General features: G+C 47.6%; 1 protein-coding gene across 2 annotated transcripts; it reads right to left on the reverse strand.

Moving 5' to 3' along the window:
• Window positions 1-433: 433 nt before the first annotated feature.
• On the reverse strand, window positions 434-16,944 carry DESI1 (desumoylating isopeptidase 1). 2 transcript variants are annotated; one of them, XM_081127173.1, is made up of 6 exons: window positions 16,601-16,944; window positions 8,839-8,860; window positions 7,648-7,717; window positions 5,280-5,389; window positions 4,492-4,614; window positions 434-2,878 (listed from the first exon to the last, which is right to left on the reverse strand). In XM_081127173.1, exons 1-6 carry the CDS (start codon window positions 16,686-16,688, stop codon window positions 2,785-2,787), a joined length of 507 nt encoding a protein of 168 aa, XP_080983299.1. In that variant the 5' UTR covers window positions 16,689-16,944; the 3' UTR covers window positions 434-2,784. The 2 variants fall into 2 exon arrangements, with proteins under 2 accessions (XP_080983299.1, XP_080983300.1); XM_081127174.1 differs by lacking the exon at window positions 7,648-7,717 and having other exon boundaries at window positions 497-2,878; window positions 4,492-4,640; window positions 5,251-5,389; window positions 16,601-16,780.
• Window positions 16,945-16,989: the final 45 nt, after the last annotated feature.

Consider the following 16,989-nt stretch of genomic DNA (forward strand, 5'->3'; position numbering starts at 1 on the left):
AACACTTGTTCAATGAGGTTACGGTAGCAAGGTGGGGAGAGATCTCTGTGGTCACAGACCCAGACTATAGCCAAACTGAAACCAGAAGTGAATACTTTTTGGTGAGGACAGACATGGCCCGATGGACACAGTCCTGTAGGGGAAGATCTCAGAAGTTGGGGCCAGCAGACCAGGCTTTCGAGTCTTACTCCACCACAAGCTGTGAGGTGACCTTGGGTAGGCAGCATTCTCTCTGGGCCCGTTCCCCATCCTAATAATCCAATGGTGAGAGTCACACACTCTCCTCTGCTGTCACTTCTTATGTGTAAGGGTTCCAACCAAGCAAAGGCAGCACACCCAGACTCAGCCAAGTCAAGCTCGGAGGGAGGCAGATCAAGGAGCAGGGCTGCTTCATGTTGGACACACACCTGGACTGTCAATCATGACACAAGCGCAGCAGGCAGAGTGAGTTTATTGCATTAGAAAAAACATCAAAGAAAACCAGCAAACACCTCCGCACTAAACACAGTTATTAGTTTACTTCAAGGGCAAAAAGAAATCTCAAAGGTACAAGCTTTATTTCTGGGAGGGGTGCCAGTCTCATCCCTCCTTCCTCTGTGTCCCTCTGAACCAGCGGACCTCTACAGAGGTGTTCGCTGTGCTCTATGATCACACATGGCTCACTTGTCACCCATGCACGCCCACGTGGAGCTAGCTGGGTACAATGGACACGCTCCTGAGGTGCTGGGAGACAGAGAAATGTGCGGATGGGCTGGGGGGCTGAGCCGGAGCCTGGGCTTCCGAGTTAGTGCCAGTGGGACTTGGGTGGGGGAAGGGGTGAGAGCCTGCTTTCCTGCAGGGCTCTGAGAAGATGGCTCACTGACCTCTGTCTCTCCCTGGGGTGCAGGCATTGGCACAAATGGCTGCTGGGCATGAAGGGGACTTTCAATGAACCAAGTGACTCAGTCTCTTAGGGGAGCCATTTTTCAGTACAGCGCTGGGTCTGGAGGTGGCTGCTGGTAGGAGCGAAACCAGTTAGGCCTGGAGATGGGGGGGAGAGAGGAGGAGCCTGTGATGCTCAGTGCCTTTTGGCTAGAGCTGTGTGGAGGTGTCTGGAGCAAGAGCCTGGCAGAGAGAGGGCTGGACAAGGCAAGCTGGAAACGGAGAGACTCAGGTGGGAAGCAAAGCCTGGACCAACATGCGGCCTTCCTGGGAGAAACCCATTCTCCATGGTCCATTCTGCCAGTCGGTGAACATTAAGTGAGCGTCCCCGCCAGTTTCTGCTCTCGTGTATCACTGCCATGCATTCTGGCAAATGAGTGGGTCTCAAGAAGAATTAAACTGCTCATTGGCTTGGTCTCCAATCTAAAAAGTTCCAAAATGTCACTTGACATTGCAGCTGGTCAGGTCAGAGGCAGACACTAAGGCAGAGTAACATTTTTCCTTTAGCTGAGACCCAGACGATGCCAACTGCTCTGGCAGATGGCACACACAGGAGGAGAGGAGGCCAGAGGTGAGCAGCAGCTTTTGGAGAGAAAAGGCACCTGCCGCAGGCTGGACCCCAGGAAACACAACATAATTTAAGTCTGAGAAGTGGCAGGAGTGGCAAGAGGGGCCCAAGAATGCCAGAGCTGGGCCTCAGGTACCTGGTAGCTGAGTCCTCTCTCCACCCTCATTTCCCCAAAAGCTAACTTAAGGGGAGGCTCAGTGAAGAAAGGGAATCTAAAATCCTCTCTAGGTAAGAAACTTCCAGATTGTTCCCTGCCTGTAAGCTCTCAGCAGCAGCTCACAAGGGAACGGCCATGTACCCCCCATCCCCGACGCTTCCTTAAAGTCAGAACGACAACAAAACATGTATCTTCAAAACACTTTCAGGATGCCGTACAAATTCCTATCAGAAACAACTCTAAGTTTCTTGCCACCTTGATTGTGCATTTATTATTCCTTCTTATCCGGGACATTTTCCCTTGGTCCCCAGCTGAATACTGCAGGTTGGTCTGGGTGGGGTGGGTACAGTGACTACAATAACCTACGTTATTACTTGCAGACAAAAGGCCTGGGTCTTTGCCGCTCCAGCCCAGACCTTCATTAATTACGACAGGCCAGCTATGCTGAGGAAGAGCAGCCTGTAGGCAGCGAGGCAGGTTCTCCAAAAGTGATGTCAGAGATTGGCAATCAGTGTAGGAGGCAGGAGGAATGGCTTTATCCTGGTTTCTCTGACTGACACTTGCTGTCACTCTCCCTCCAACCTGCGGCTTCTGCCTGCTCCAGCTCTGGTCTCACGGACTTAGTTCACTTGGGTTGGGTGAGTCATCCTGAAACTGGTCCCACGTGCACCAACTCCTTTGGTTCGTTTAAACTAGAGAGGAACTGCTTGCAGGTCATGGCTGTTGTAAAACTCTCCTGGGTTCCACAGGTGGTGGCAACCTGGGTGGAGCATGGGCATTCTCTGGAAAGAGGTTCTAGGTTGGGGCTCCCCCAAACTGTGCTTCCTGCTTTCTGCTTAAACACCTCCCCCCCTTTCTCGAGCGTGAAGGACGCTTGGGAACCAGCGTCACAAGTGAACGCACAGACAAGACAGCCTTAATAAATTAGTATAATACTATTAGAAGGGGTGGCGTTGTGTTCTGTTTCTTAGCAGCATTGTCCTACATGCAGCCTGATGATCTCCTTCCCTGGGAAATTTAAAAAGCTGTCCCCTGGTTGTTAGCTCTGATGTAAAATTATAAAATAGAAATCTGGTAGGGTTTGTTTTGTTTAAAAAGGAAAAGCCCTGGTGAGGCAGGGCGGTCCCATGCAGTCCTGTTAGCTCTGGCCATTGGGTCGGCCCACGGTGCTCCCTCCAGGAGGCTGGATCTGGATGGAATCCAGGAGGGGCCGCAGGGCCTGTCCGAAGGGGCTGCGGAGAAAACAGACACAGGAGCTGGGGTGGGCTCTGGGGTGCAGGGAGGCGCAGGGGGCCAGCATGCCCAGCTCCAGCCACAGGGCCAGCGGTACTGCCACACGGGGAGGACACCCTCACCTCATTTCACTCTCACTTACCTCCCGCCTGCTTTCTCATGGAGGGGATCTCTACATAGCCTGCTCTGCATTTTGACTCCTAGGGTCCTCTCCCCCATAGATGCTACCATCTCACTACCTTCACCTCTAGGTCATGGTTAGCTGGGGCTTCAATAGGCTGGTTGCATAGTGGGAACTAGAGCTTCCTGTACTTTCTGTACTTGTATCTTTCATTCTCATGGTATAAGAAGATAAAAATAAAGTTTAATGAGGAAGCTGAGGTTAAAAAAAAAAAAAGGACATGAGAAAGGTAAAGTCAGGAGTGAGGGTCCACCAGGAACTGAGGTCTGCTGGGGATACAGGGAAGAATCAGGAAAAGTGACAAATGCAGGTTGTCAGGGGTTAATGCCACTTTGTAAAGGGCTCCCCATTTGTCCTCAGAGGGGCTTAGCTGGGACAAAACTGCAAATACTGGATCTCAGACTTTCCAAGATTACTTCAACCTTAAAACATGTTGCCCACAACACATCTCAGTTACTGCGTTGTTTTCCTTTGGTGGAAAAGGCCATTTTTGAAAATTGTCCCCAAGTTCAAAGGGAATGAAGTATTCCAAGGCATAAACAGATGACACAGAAATAATAACCCTAATTCAGACAAGTCCAGGGACTCTACCCAACAAATAATGACAGCAAGAACATTCTAGCTACCCAAGTTTGTTCAGGGTGCCATAACCTAGATCCTGTGGTAAGGTGGTGGGGTTGAACACACCCACCAAGGCAGGCAGGGCCAGGGCTGGGAGACGGGGCTTTCCTCACCGACCTGACATAGCAGCCTTGTTTCCTAGGCAATTTTTTCTGAGCAGTTCCTACCCAGGTGTGAAAACAGCTCAGCTTGCTGAGCTTGCTAAACCTGCCAGGATCCCTGTTGGACAGGGCCTCAGTTCAGGAGAAACTGAGTCAGAGCCAACAAATGGACATGGCCAATAGCAAAGGAGGGAGGGGTGTGATGGCTTTGGGTGGGTGTGTGTCCTTTTAGGGGACACTGCCTGGGTGATGGCCCACAAGCTACGAGGGCAAGTAGGAAGCTGTCTTTGAGGGCGTCAAAGAGCTCATGCTGCAGAGGGAGAAAGACTAAAATAGCCGCCTTCCGAATTCTCTGACCTACTCTCTGCTCCGCCATCTAAAACTGCATTTTACGCCGGCGCTTCTGGGGAGTGGCATGCTTCACATGCAGTGGGAAAGACAGGTGCCAGGATTCTGCACAAGTGGGTTTCTAAGTTCTGCGGTCACACTCAGGCCAGGGTAGAGTGGTCCAACTTCAAGCAGGGTGAAGTAACAGGTGGGTATCGGTGAGAAGAGAAAATGGCGGCTGTCCACGTTTGAGCTGCCATGACAGAGCCCACCCAGCTTGGGAGGATTCTGCCGAGACCAGGGGAGGGCAGACATGGGCAGGGGAGTGGCGCTGGCTGCGGATGGGGATTTCAAAGGCAGGGCAGAGACAGAGGTCACTTACGTGGAGAGAACTTCAGAGGGCAGGTCAGTGATGTAAGAAGGGATCTTCCGCCCCGTCAGGAACTGTGCCACTTCGTTGCTGAAGGTGTTACAGTTGTGTTCAAAGAGGTTGTAGGCCTCACCTCTGTGCGTTGTGAGAAAGGAGCACAGCTATGAGAGGTCGCAAGCAAGTGTATGAAATATCTCAAACCAGGTCATGGAAGGGGGAGATAGCTGAATTTGAGGACTGACTTCCCTCCTCTCGCATGCTCCACGGGCTGCTTGATTTGCCTCACTGGACCATTGAAACAGATTTTGAAGAAAAGGATGAGATATAAACAAGAGGCTCCTCTATAATTTCAGGAGAATCTTTACGTTCACAAAAGCAGAGCTCCTGGGTTAGAGTTTAACACACTGAAATTGACTAAAGCTTCTTTAAGAGAAAATCTGCTCAAGTTTGTGTTTTATCCCAGCCCCTCCACAAACCTTGTTTTTTATTTTCAGGACAGAATACTTGGCCAGTGTGGGTTGAGAGCAGCATTTGCTGAGATAGCAACAGCTGATTTTAACCAGAAAGAATCAATAGCCCGTCCTTCCCTCAAAGTCCCAGCAGAAGGTCTGCTAGGATGCGATATTGGCCTCGGGGCAACGCTGAGCTCTTCTGCCTTCTCTTCATATTTACTCAGCAAATGCTGGGCCAGACCTTGTGCTGAGTGCGCAGGGGGATGTGACCTGGTGGCTGTCCTCTGGTGGCTGATTATCTAGTGGGGGAGACAGACACAACTAACCACCACCCCTGTCTCCACTCACCGGAACTGAGACTCCCCCAGGGAGGACAGGTACTCCAGAAAGATTTCTTCTGTGACTTCTGTGCTCCCCACATCAACCACAGAGTCTGGGGGCCCAAGCAATGTCCCTCCCTAAAAGAGCCAACCCAAAGAGAGTCATTAAATTACCATTTCTGTTGAATTTTTTAATGTGCCTTTCCATGGATGACCACAAATGCTCTGTTCTGACAACTTTTAACTTTCAGAGCACCCAGGGCAGATGAAGACGGTTATTTCCTAGTTGTATCAGGGCTATAGCGGCTTAGAGCTTCCTAAAGACTTCCCATTGCCAGGCCTAGAAAGATGGCTAAGTCGGGCTTCTAGTTTCTGGTGGGGCCCCGGGAAACTGAGTCTCATGCAGGTCAGACTCCTGATGCTGTCGACTCATTCAGTTGCTAAAAAGATAGGAGCCCAGAATCTGTCTCCCTTTGTCCCCAACATGTCTGCTCACGAGGGCAGAGCAGGACAATTAGAAATGGCTCCCCCTTGCCAGGCCACCTTCTATGCCCACACTCAGAAGGTGAGCAGCCAGTGTTTCTGGTGACATGATCAATACCCCTGAACACGGGAAAATGTGAAGGACAGTGAGAAATCTGGCCGGCTGGCAAATATTCCCACAATTCAGTTCTTTTATGATCTGAGAGGATAATCCGACGATGCTAATAGGGTTCAACAGGCGAGGGAGTTAATGGCCCCTCAAAGGCCTACAGAAAACCCTCAGCCAGGGGCTAACAGACTGCCACAGAGACCAAGGGGCACTGAGGCCCAGGGGCAAACCAGCCAAGGGGAAGCAACAGGATCACTGGGGAGGACGGTACTGGGAGTGAACTGGGGAAAAGTGAGGGCTCCAGAGAAGAGCTCCCCGCAAAGACTGTGAATGTATGCAATAGCTAGTGAGCACCTACTGTGTACCTGACGCTGGGGAAGGCATGGTGAGCAGGACACTCACGGTAGTCAGAGAAAAATGATGACTTACAGGAGGTCACTATTTGACCCTCCCATTCTTCACTCACATAATAAATACGTACTGAGAATTTACTATGTGCGGGCCTTAGCTAGGCACTGGGGCATGATGTGGACAAAACAGGTGAGGTTCTTGCCCTCAGGGAGCTTATTGTATAGCGGGAAAGGCAGACAAAATATTCCATAAACCAATGTATTAGTATGAGTTGCAATAAGGGTCTTGCTGGAAAGCTACAGAATGCCGTCAGTAGATATGACAGGGGACACCTCAGTCTGAAGGACCAGGGAAGACTTGCCTGAGAATGTGGCACTGAGCTCAGATCTGAAGGATGGAGAGGCATAACAAGGCGAGGGACAGGGAGGTGGACTGAAGTCAGAGGACAGGTTCAAATGGCCAAGGCCTGTTCAAGGAGTGAGGAGAGAGAGGAGTGGGCAAGGGCATGAATTGAAAAGAGGCCACCAAGAGAGGGAGACCGAGACCAGTTAGGGCCTTGGACGTCACGCTGAGCTTCCTGGGTTTTATTCCAAGAGCAATGGGGAGAGTCTGACTTAAGCAGGGAAATGCCATGATTAGATTTTCACTGTGAAAAGGTCACTTTGCCTCCATGGGGAGAACTGACTGACAAAGAAGAGGAGATGCATTGTTGTGGTTCAGGCTAGACATGAGGGTGGCCCTGGATTTAGGTGAAAGCTCTGGAGAAAAGGGGACAGATGAAGAGAGACAGACTGACTTAAGACATATTTACAAGGTAGAATCAACTGGGATTAATGAAGGATGTTACAGGAGGTGGGACCAGTGAAAAGAAACCAAGAGTGACTTCCCATTTATGGGTACTATAATGAATGGCAATGTGACTTGAGCACCTCCTGTGATAATCCTTAGACAGTGACACAGAACTTTTTTGGAAGATGGCATGGGCTTTAGAGTCGGAGACCTGAGTTCTAGTACTGGTACCACTTTCTGACTGTGTAACTTTGGGCAACTCACTTTACTTTTCAGAACCCTCACATTTGGCTTCACATTGGCTGAGTTCATACTATGAGCCAGGCTCTGAGCTGGTCATGAGGACAGAAAAGTGAGACACAGGCTCAGCTCACAAAGCTTATGCATAGTTCCTTGTGGAGACAGGAACAGCTCATTTCACCATAACATGCTCCATGTGACACAGAGGGACCAAAAATGCTGTGGGAGCAGAGAGGAGAGCAACTGGCTGGAGGGTCTGGGAAGGGTTTTCCTGAGCTGAGTTTTCAGGTAGTTGTGAGAGACTATGCCACAGACCTACATACACTGGGCCAAAGCGAGAACAGAGAGTAGCAGCCCAGTTCCTGGTCTCCGGGAACCCCCAGGAACCTGAGGCTGCAGGACAGGGTGCGGGGAAGACACTCACCGGGGGACAGCTGGAGATCCCACCACTGCCGAAGAAGAACTCATCCTTGTGTACAACTATGGAGGTGTGCCTGCAACGCAGAGGAGAGAGAATGAGCCAGAAAACTTACAACCAGCCTGAGAAAAGCAGTCACTACACCGCAATGAGAATCATCTCTGCCCAAGGATAGGACTGTGTTCAACAGCCTTAGAAAACTAACGAAACAAAGGCAAGATGAGGGTTTCCCAACTTGGCACTACTGACATTTGGGGCTGGACAGTTCTTTATTGTGGGGGCCGTCCTGTGTAGTACAGGATGTTTAGCAGCACCCTGGCCTCTACCTACCAGATGCCAGTAGCACCCCCTACCCCCCTCAGTTGTGACAACCAAACATGTTCTCAGCCATTACCAAATGTTTCAGAATTTTCCCCAGTTGAGAATCACTGCTGTAGATCATGTGAGCAGAGGGGAGTCCCTAGAGATTCACCCTGATACTGACAAATCAATTACTGAAATAAAGACTGCAGACCAAGGTATATCCCAGCTTTTTAAACTAACAGAAGTTCACCTGGACCATGCTGAGGGAAAGGCCAGATGATGTGAAGTGCAGACCTATTTCAAGTTCGTATTATTTGGTTTGAGTCAAACACAGCAAAAGGTCATTCTGGTCAACTCAATGTCAGCAGGGTCTGGGAGCCAAGACTGAATACTAACCTATGGCTTCCTCATAAATGGAGCTGAGAGCTCAGCCACAGCCACCATCTTGTCTGACAGGGATGGGTCTAGTAGTGAGAGACCAAAGTAGATGTGTTTTAACAGACTTGTGGAGCCTTGAGACTTCTGTAGAAACCTTGGTCAGGGGTGGGCAGGACATCATCCTGCCTTTCTTTAGGCAGGGTTTCTCAATCCCAGCACCACTGCCAGTTTTGGCTGAATAATTCTTTGTTGGTGAGGCTGTCCTGTGCATTTAGGATGTTCAGAGCAGCATACCTGGCCTCCGCCCACCCACCCAAAATGTCTCCAGACACTGTCAAATGTCCAGGTAGAGGGGCGGGGGCAAGAGAGCCCCTGGTTGAGAAGCACTGCATTACACCTTGAAGATTTACGATGTGGAGAGCTGGGCTTCAAGCTGGAACCACAGCAGGAACTTGAAGTGCACAGGTGCAGCTTTGTTTTGTAAACCAGTCAATGTAAGGATCCCACCCAACTTACCAGATGCCTTCCAGTTGTTTCCCTGTGGAGAGAAGAAGAGATTTAGCCACTTGGGACTAGACTAAATGGTCTCCCAGCCTGAGTAAATTTAGAATATCACTCAAACCCCAAGGAACCCATTATAAACCTCTTGAGGGACTTACTAGGAATGCAGTTCTTCTCCAATAAGGTCTTTAGGTCGTGACACAGGTGTGTCATGTTAAGTAAGTTGAAAGTGATCAGAATCCACCACTCCCCAGTGCTGTTTAAACCTCAGTGTCTTATTTTGTTAAAAACAAACATAATGAGTGTCTATCTCATAACACTTCCAAGATTAAAAGGAGATGATAGATGAAATATGCCCAGCACAGTGCCTGGCATATACCACAAGCCTAAATAGGTTAACTCATTTCTTTCAGGCTTTAGAATTTGAGTTCTATGGCTGCTCTCATAGTACCTTGGTATCGAAACGACCTAGTCTTGTGTCTTTCTCCCCATTAGACTACAACTGTCTCAAAGACCAGGGCAGTTTCTCATGTATCTTTGTAATTCCGGCACACAGCACAGTACCTGGAGCAGAGATGCTGCACGCCCATCTGCTGAGATGAGGTATTGTTTTGTTAGTTCGGTTGGTTGACACACACACAGTGCTATTTAGGCCAGAGTTCTTAACCCCAATCTTAACTGCCCTGGCTTGTTACTCAAATGACTTTGCAACCTTGGCATACTGCACTCGAGCCTGCTACTGCCCTCTCAGGTGCCCATGCTCAGTGCTCCAGGAAGACAGCCAGACAGATCCATCAGTTCCAACCCAGTCCCACTAAAGAATGGAGTTTTGGATAGGGGCCTCAGAGACCATCCTGTCGGTTCGTTTACACTTGGAAAACAATTCAAAGTTGAAAGATACAAGCCCTACTTTATTCCCGATAGTCTCTGTACCAATCACTAAGTTTGCCTGTAAGCTGGACATGATGCCTCCTCCTTATCAGCTCCGTCAATAGCTCACCCACCCTTAGAGTGGTGACGGGGATAGAGAAAAGGTTCTCTTGTTCATGCTCTCATTTATTCATCCATCTGCCAAACATGTGGAGCCAACGTTTAAAATGGATCGAATGGATTTGCATCTTTTCTTAATTGAAAGTGCTTCACAGTTATCCTTATTCTCACGCATCTATACGTGGTAGTGTGGGCAAAGATTTATTAGCATTTAGTAAGGATTCATGGTTTGTCCTGCATAAAAACAAGAAAAAGCAAGCTACGATGATGCGCTTGGAGCAGCTCAGACAGCAATGCAAGGGCAGCCGCTTGGCAGCCTGCTCTCGGGAGGAAAAGAGCAGCCTCCTGCGCAGGGTGCCACGCAACGGAAAGCGGGATTGGATTGATCTTTAAATGTTTTTGGCTACACTGGGGTGGGAGTGAGTGAGATTGAATTAGGGCACAGGGCCATTTTGGGACAATGAATTAGGCTCAGTGGATATTAGCACATTACAGAAGCAGATTATTTTCCCACCAGGATTTTCTCAGCAAGCTGGAGAGCAGGTGGGTCAGATGGCTGCATGTCTCCAAGCTCGTTAGCATTTCCAATGCACTGATTTGGAGGCCTATGAAGTAGTCACATGAAAACAACTTGAAGACATGGGTGTCAGCCTTGTTTTTCATCATGAATAACAAAAAGGTGAGGCCCACATTAGTCAGCCTTCCACTGATTGTAAGAGTAAAGTGAGAATATAAAAGTCAAGGAGAAAATCCTGCCTCTACCTCATCAATTAAGATAGATGGAGCTGTGCCGGTTGTAAGACGAATCAGCAGCTGGCATACTGCTGGTGCTAAATCAATGTCTATTAATGAGCACAAAGTGGGTGATGGTGATGGGTCTGCAGGGGCATTAGCTCATTGATGCAAATCAAGCGCAGCCCCAGCTCACCTCAGATTCCTGCCCCAGTGACGAAGTGTTTTTAACTGAGTATTTTCATCTGCTGGTTGGCTCAGTCATTTGCCAGATTACCAGCAATGTGAAGGGGTTAATGTTAACTTAAAAAATCAGCTTATTCTTCTCTGGGATCACTGGATAAATGTGGAATCTAGGTGGGAAAAAGCAAAAGGAAACATATGTATAATATAAGTGAGTCTCTGTGCCAATACTGTAAAAAAAAATTCTCCCTGCTGGCATAGCTCAGTGGTTGAGCATCGACCTAAGATCCGGGAGATCGAGGTTTGATTCCTGACTAGGGCACATGCCCAGGTTGCAGGCTCGATTCCCAGCAGGGGACATGCAGGAGGCAGCCGATCAATGACTCTCTCATCATTGATGTCGCTCTCTCTCCCTCCCTCTCTGTGAAATCAATAAAGATATATTAAAAAAAAAAAAAATCCTGTTGGTAGGGGTGGCTTGCCCTTTAGGAAGAGAAAAGTTATCACAAAATCAAAATGCAATACATTGTTAAAAACTGAGAGGGTACTTTAATCCTCAAAAAAAGGGTAGATTTACAACTACTTAATACTCTAATATTGGGGTCAGTACAGGATTCTTTCCTAGTATCAAAATAACTGATGCGTGAGTTCTTTTCCTCAACACTGAGAGGGTTTCCTCTTGATCACTGCTTGTTTTGATTTATTAGCCTGCCCTTGTAGCAATGCTTTGAGGTAGATGTGTAACATCCCACCAGTCACTCAGCTTGTATTTACTGAATGCCAAGCACTGCTAGACTCTGGGGATACAATCGAGAGTTCTTGCCCCCAATGGAGCCACCAGTCCAGCTAGGGTGGGTGTGGGCAGAGATGAGAAAACAGCCATTATAAAATAGAATGATGAACGCTAATAAAGGAGAGTACAGGATGTTATCAGGACATAATAGGGACACATAATCAAGATTTGGGGAGTGCGGTTAAGGGAAAGTTTCCTGGAGCAAATAGCATTTCAGTTGAGAGAAGTTGCCAGGCCAAGAGATGGGAAAAGTATCCCTGGCAGGGAGCACAGCAGCCCCTCTCCACTGGGGTTCTGCAAGAGGATCAAGCCCTAATGCCCCTCAGTAGCTTTTGGGAGACTGAGAAAACAGTCACTTGGATCATTTAATTCTCTTGTGGAACCCTGCTGAGAAAGGATCACGTCAGTGTGCACAGTATGTGGAGACAGGTGAGGGTAGAAAGAAAAACAGGAGCTGGATCTCAAAGGGCTTTGTAAGCCACATCAGTTTTCATTGTGCCACAAACTGCATGATCACTAAATTCGTTCATTAGCTGGATATAAAACAGTCCACACAATGAACAATACAACTCTAAAACAAAGCACAATAGATGACACTGAAACATAAAAAAACCCTCAGTTTCAAATAAATTCTACTTCATCTTCAAGTCTCAATCATTCCTAGAATATTTATTGAGCACCAGCTCTGACTGGCCACTGGGGACACAGGGGAATGAGACAGAGTCTCTGTACCCCAGGAGCTCAAGGTTCTTGCTGAAGTCTTTCTGACACATCCAGCCCACCATGGCCTCTCCCTTCTTTCAAGGCTTAAAATAACTGCTTCACCACGCACTCATTTTGGCATCTAATCATAATCTCTTTTATGCCGTTGCATGCGTACATACATTATTTTTAGTGAAATGAACTTGTGGAGGACAGAGTTCATGTCTTTCATTACTATATATATATATAGTCCACCCTCATATCCCTAAGTCTTTAAACCTGAGAACAATTTTGAGATAGGCTTGTAAAGAAAAATAAATGTGATCTCAGGATATGTGCATGCACAAAAAACTTCAAATCAGAAAACAATCAACAAATATAAAGTACCTTTTACTACAATTAAAAAAAAAAAATCCAAACCCTCTGCCTTTATCTCTAAATGCTTTAGTACAGAAAGAGGTAAAAAAATTTAAAGAGCAGACAAAATTATTAAGAGGAACTGAAGGACAATTATAATAGCTAATTATCTTAGGCAAATAGTGACAATGAAAAAGAAAGATACTATCAGGCTGCCTGCTCGATTAGAACACTAAGGATAGTTTTAGGACCATTTTCATGGTGATCGAGGGACTGTGGAACGGGAATACCTTCATGGAAAGCATTCTAGGGGACTGAAAACTAGGAGGCAGGGTAAACTGGTGTAGTCTACATTGTTCGGGAGAGAAGAGAATTACACTGGGCTTTATCTAGTCCAATCATGAGTGTAATAGAGCTAGATGTGGTCTTATAATGAGGAACTGCCATAACAATAAGAGGGCACTGTTGGTGAGGTCACACTAATGTAGTTTCGGAAAATGAAGTCTAAGAGAGGTGATCATAAATTTATGATTATGAATGGCATATACACATTGAGCCCAGATTTTTATCTCATTCAAACTTGAAATACTTGGCCAAAGATGCCTTTACGAACATGAACACGAACCTCCTTTGCCTCGATTATAAGGTAACACATTCCACGGTAGAGGTGGTACATCAAAATGACAGAACAGGAGCTCTGGAGGTCCATGCTCATAACCCTGCTCTGCCTCAACTGAAAATTGGAGGCGATAAGAGGACCCATCTCACAAAATTGTGGTAAGGCATAACACATGCAAAGTTCTCAGAAAAAGAAAAAAAAAGGTCCGGCACATGGTAAGCTTTCAATAGATGCTAGCTATTAATATGCTCCTAGAAGTCATCACAAAAGTCAGGAAACACATTGATTTTTTTTAAAGGTTCAAATATATTCAGAATGGGAAATCAATACATGGCTATTAATAGAATTGGGACATACCCAACTTTAAGGTTAATGATGTGTAGACGGGATGAACCAGTAAGGCAATGCCCATTTTCCATAAGGTTTTCAAATCTAGAAAGTAATGACTATTAGCTTTGATAACCCTTGTCTTCATCACTTTTGCAAAAGGCATAAAAGCAATACGGAAAAAAGGTGGAGAGAGGAGAGAATTAGATTTGGCTACTTCTTCCTCATCTTTAAATTTACAACTTAAAAGTCACCACTCCTGATAACCTTTAAAGGAGGTCTCGTTATTTTCTTTCTCAACACCCAGTTTGCTTCCTGCACAACCCAGCACTTATCACAATTTGTAATTATTTTATTTGCCTACTTATTTTTAATGAGTTCCCCACTAAATAGCTCCATGATGGCAGTGTCTTTGTTGATTTTATCATCTTTAGTTGAGTTTAACACATGGATGGCACATGGTAGGCACTCAGTAGCTACTGAATGAATCATGAAGCAATGATCTGTAAGGCCCCTTTCAGCTAAAATCAATAACTATTAGGTAATAGGAAAAAACAAAACAAAACAGTATAAAGGGAGAAACTTTTATTTTTGGGTCTAGGAAATATTTAATGCCTCACCACGATCAAAGTAACCAAATGGCTCCATTCCAAGTTTAGTTAGAACTTGACTGATGCAATCTTAGTAACTAACAGTGACTCTGTAAGTTTTGCTTTCAGATTTGCCTTACTAATCTTTTTAATCCTTACCCAAGGATATGTTTATTGATTTTTAGAGAGGAAGGGAGAGAAAGGGAGAGAGGGAGGGAGGAAGAGGGAGAGAAAGGAAAGGGAGAGGGGGGAGAGAGAGAGAGAAACATCAATGTGAGAGAAACTTCAATCGGTCACCTCCTGTACACGTCCCTACTGGGGATTGAACCCTCAGCCTAGGTAAATGTCCTGACCAGGAACCAACCTTTTTGTGTACAGGACCACGCTCTAACCAACTGAGCCACCCGGCTGGGGCTGCCTTACTAATTTTAACAATCTAGGACTGACTTTTGTCCAATAATGGATCAGCTACATAGAATTGTCTGAGGAGATTTTTATTTTTTTTAAATATGTTTTTATTGATTTGAGAGAGAGAGGAAGAGAGAAGAGAGAGAAACATCAATGGGCTGCCTCTTGCATGCCCCGACAGGGAATCCAATGGGTGGCCTCTCGGTGCATGGGAAGATGCTCAACCAACTAACCCACGCTGTCCAGGGCTGAGGAGGTTTTTAAAAATACAAATTTTTGCCCGGCTGGGCATGGCTCAGTGGTTAAGCGTCGACCTAGGATCCAGGCGATCAGGGTTCGATTCCCAGTCAGGGCACATGCCGGGGTTGCGGGCTGCAGCAGATCAATGACTCTCTCATCATTGATATTTCTAGCTCTCTCTCTCCCTCTCTTTTCCTCTCTCTGAAATCAACAAAGATATATTAAAAAAAAGAAAGGGCTATCTTTAAAAAAAAACACAAATTTCTGAGCTTCATCTCATGCACCAGTAGGTCACCTGTTCGATTCCAGGTCAGGGCACATGCTTGGATTGTGGGCTTGATCCCAAGTAGGGGGCAGAAGGGAGGCAGCCAATTGATGTTTCTCATTAGTGTTTCTCATGGATGTTTCTCTCTCTCCCTCTGCCTCTCTATGAAATAAAAACATATTTTTTAAAAATACAAATTTTGGGATCAAAACTCCAGAAGAGTCTCATTTAGTACTTGTGTAATGAGGCTCTAGAATCCATACATTTAAAACTTTGCTTATTTTGAATAAATAACATATGTATGTAAGTATACAATTCAAAGGTACAAAAAGTTACAGCAAAGTCTCCCTTTCACTCTTGCCCCCCAGCTTCAAGTTCACTTTTCCATAAGCTATCACTGTTACCAATTTCTTTTGCATTCTTACAGATGATTCCCTTAAGCAAGTATGTATATATCCTTTGCTTTAAACACACACTTGCAGATTTAAACAACTGTTCAAATTTTTTTTTCTATTCCCACTTAACCAATATATGTTGAAAAAGAAGATATCTTCGTATTTTTCACAAGCACCCTAGGTAGTTCTGAGGTGAAGCTAAATGTAGGAAACACTCAGTGGCCCAGGGTTAAGAGGTTAAGTTCAACTCACTACACAGCACATTAAAAACTCAAGGATATTGAAAAGATGCCCTCATAAGTAACCTTGCTTACTTGACCTCTGCCCTCTTGTCTTATGCACATGAACCAAAACATTCTCTAAATGTCTCCATAAGCCAGGAAAAACTAGTCATTCAAATGGATGTTGCCAAAACTCTTCAGTTTTCAATTCCTGAGATCCCTTCCTGCCCGGTGTCATCTGAAATCACAAACCTGACGATCTCTATGTTACCCAAGGCGTTTTGGTATTTGGGTTATAATGAGGTTTGATCTACACTGATTTTCTCTCCTGGCAGTTAAGTAGTTTAGTGGAGCGCGACTGAAATACTTCCCTTACTAATCCTTACGGCCACAACCGTATCCAGTCCTCCCCCCGGATGGCTTGCTTACCGTCTGGGCTCCAGCAGACCTGACTCGTCCCTACCGAGGGGCTATGGGTGGGTGTCTGTGCAGCTCTCGCTTTCTCTTCCCACCTACCCCAGAGGCTGCAGAAAGAGTTTCCTTTTGGCACGGAGGGCAGGCTCTCCGAGGGCCGCCCAGGAATCTCCTCCGCAGTGTCCCTTCTGCCACGAGGGGCGGCGCGCGGCCGGCGTCCTCACCTCCGCGCCGAGCAGGGAGCTAGAGCGCGCGCCCCGCGAGGCAGGGACCCCCCTGGACCCGGCGCCCGCCTATCCCCCCTCCCGGCGGAAGGGACTCGGAGGGACAGGGAAGGGCGTGATTCCTCTCCATCCCTTCCTCCTGGATTCAAACGGAAACGGGGCTGAGCATAGGGGCACAAACCTCAGACCCCTCCCTGTTCTACTCGGGCTTTTCGCCGTCCTCTGGGCCCCAAGTCTCCCCCTGAGCCTTGGCTCAGGCCTCCCCGCCTCGGCCGGCGGCCCCGGCCCTCCTTCCCGCCCACTCCCTGCCCCCTCACCCAGCATGATGGGGCTGAGCCGCCGGGCTAGGCCCTTGGACAGGTCGTACACGTACAGCTTCACCGGATAGAGATTCGGCGGCTCCATCGGGACCCGTGGCGGCAGCGGCCACGAAGTCCCTCTGGCACCCGGCAGCGGCTAGGATCTTCCCGTACCCAACCCGGGTGGGGAGCGGAAGGCGCGTGGGGGGACCGAGCCCGGGCCGGCCTGAAGGGCAGGGGAGAGGCGGCCCTGCTTTGCCCGCGGCCCCACACCGCTCGCGCCCCCCGCCCGCAACGACTACTGTGAGGTGACAGAGCCGGGACCAGCAGGGTCCGCACGGAAGAAGGCCAGGGGCGGGGACGCACTTTCGCGCATGTGCATACCATCCTCACCGGCGAAGGGGGCG

This window comes from Miniopterus schreibersii (assembly GCF_964146895.1).
Source record: "Miniopterus schreibersii genome assembly, chromosome: 2".
NCBI classification, from domain to species: domain Eukaryota; kingdom Metazoa; phylum Chordata; class Mammalia; order Chiroptera; family Miniopteridae; genus Miniopterus; species Miniopterus schreibersii.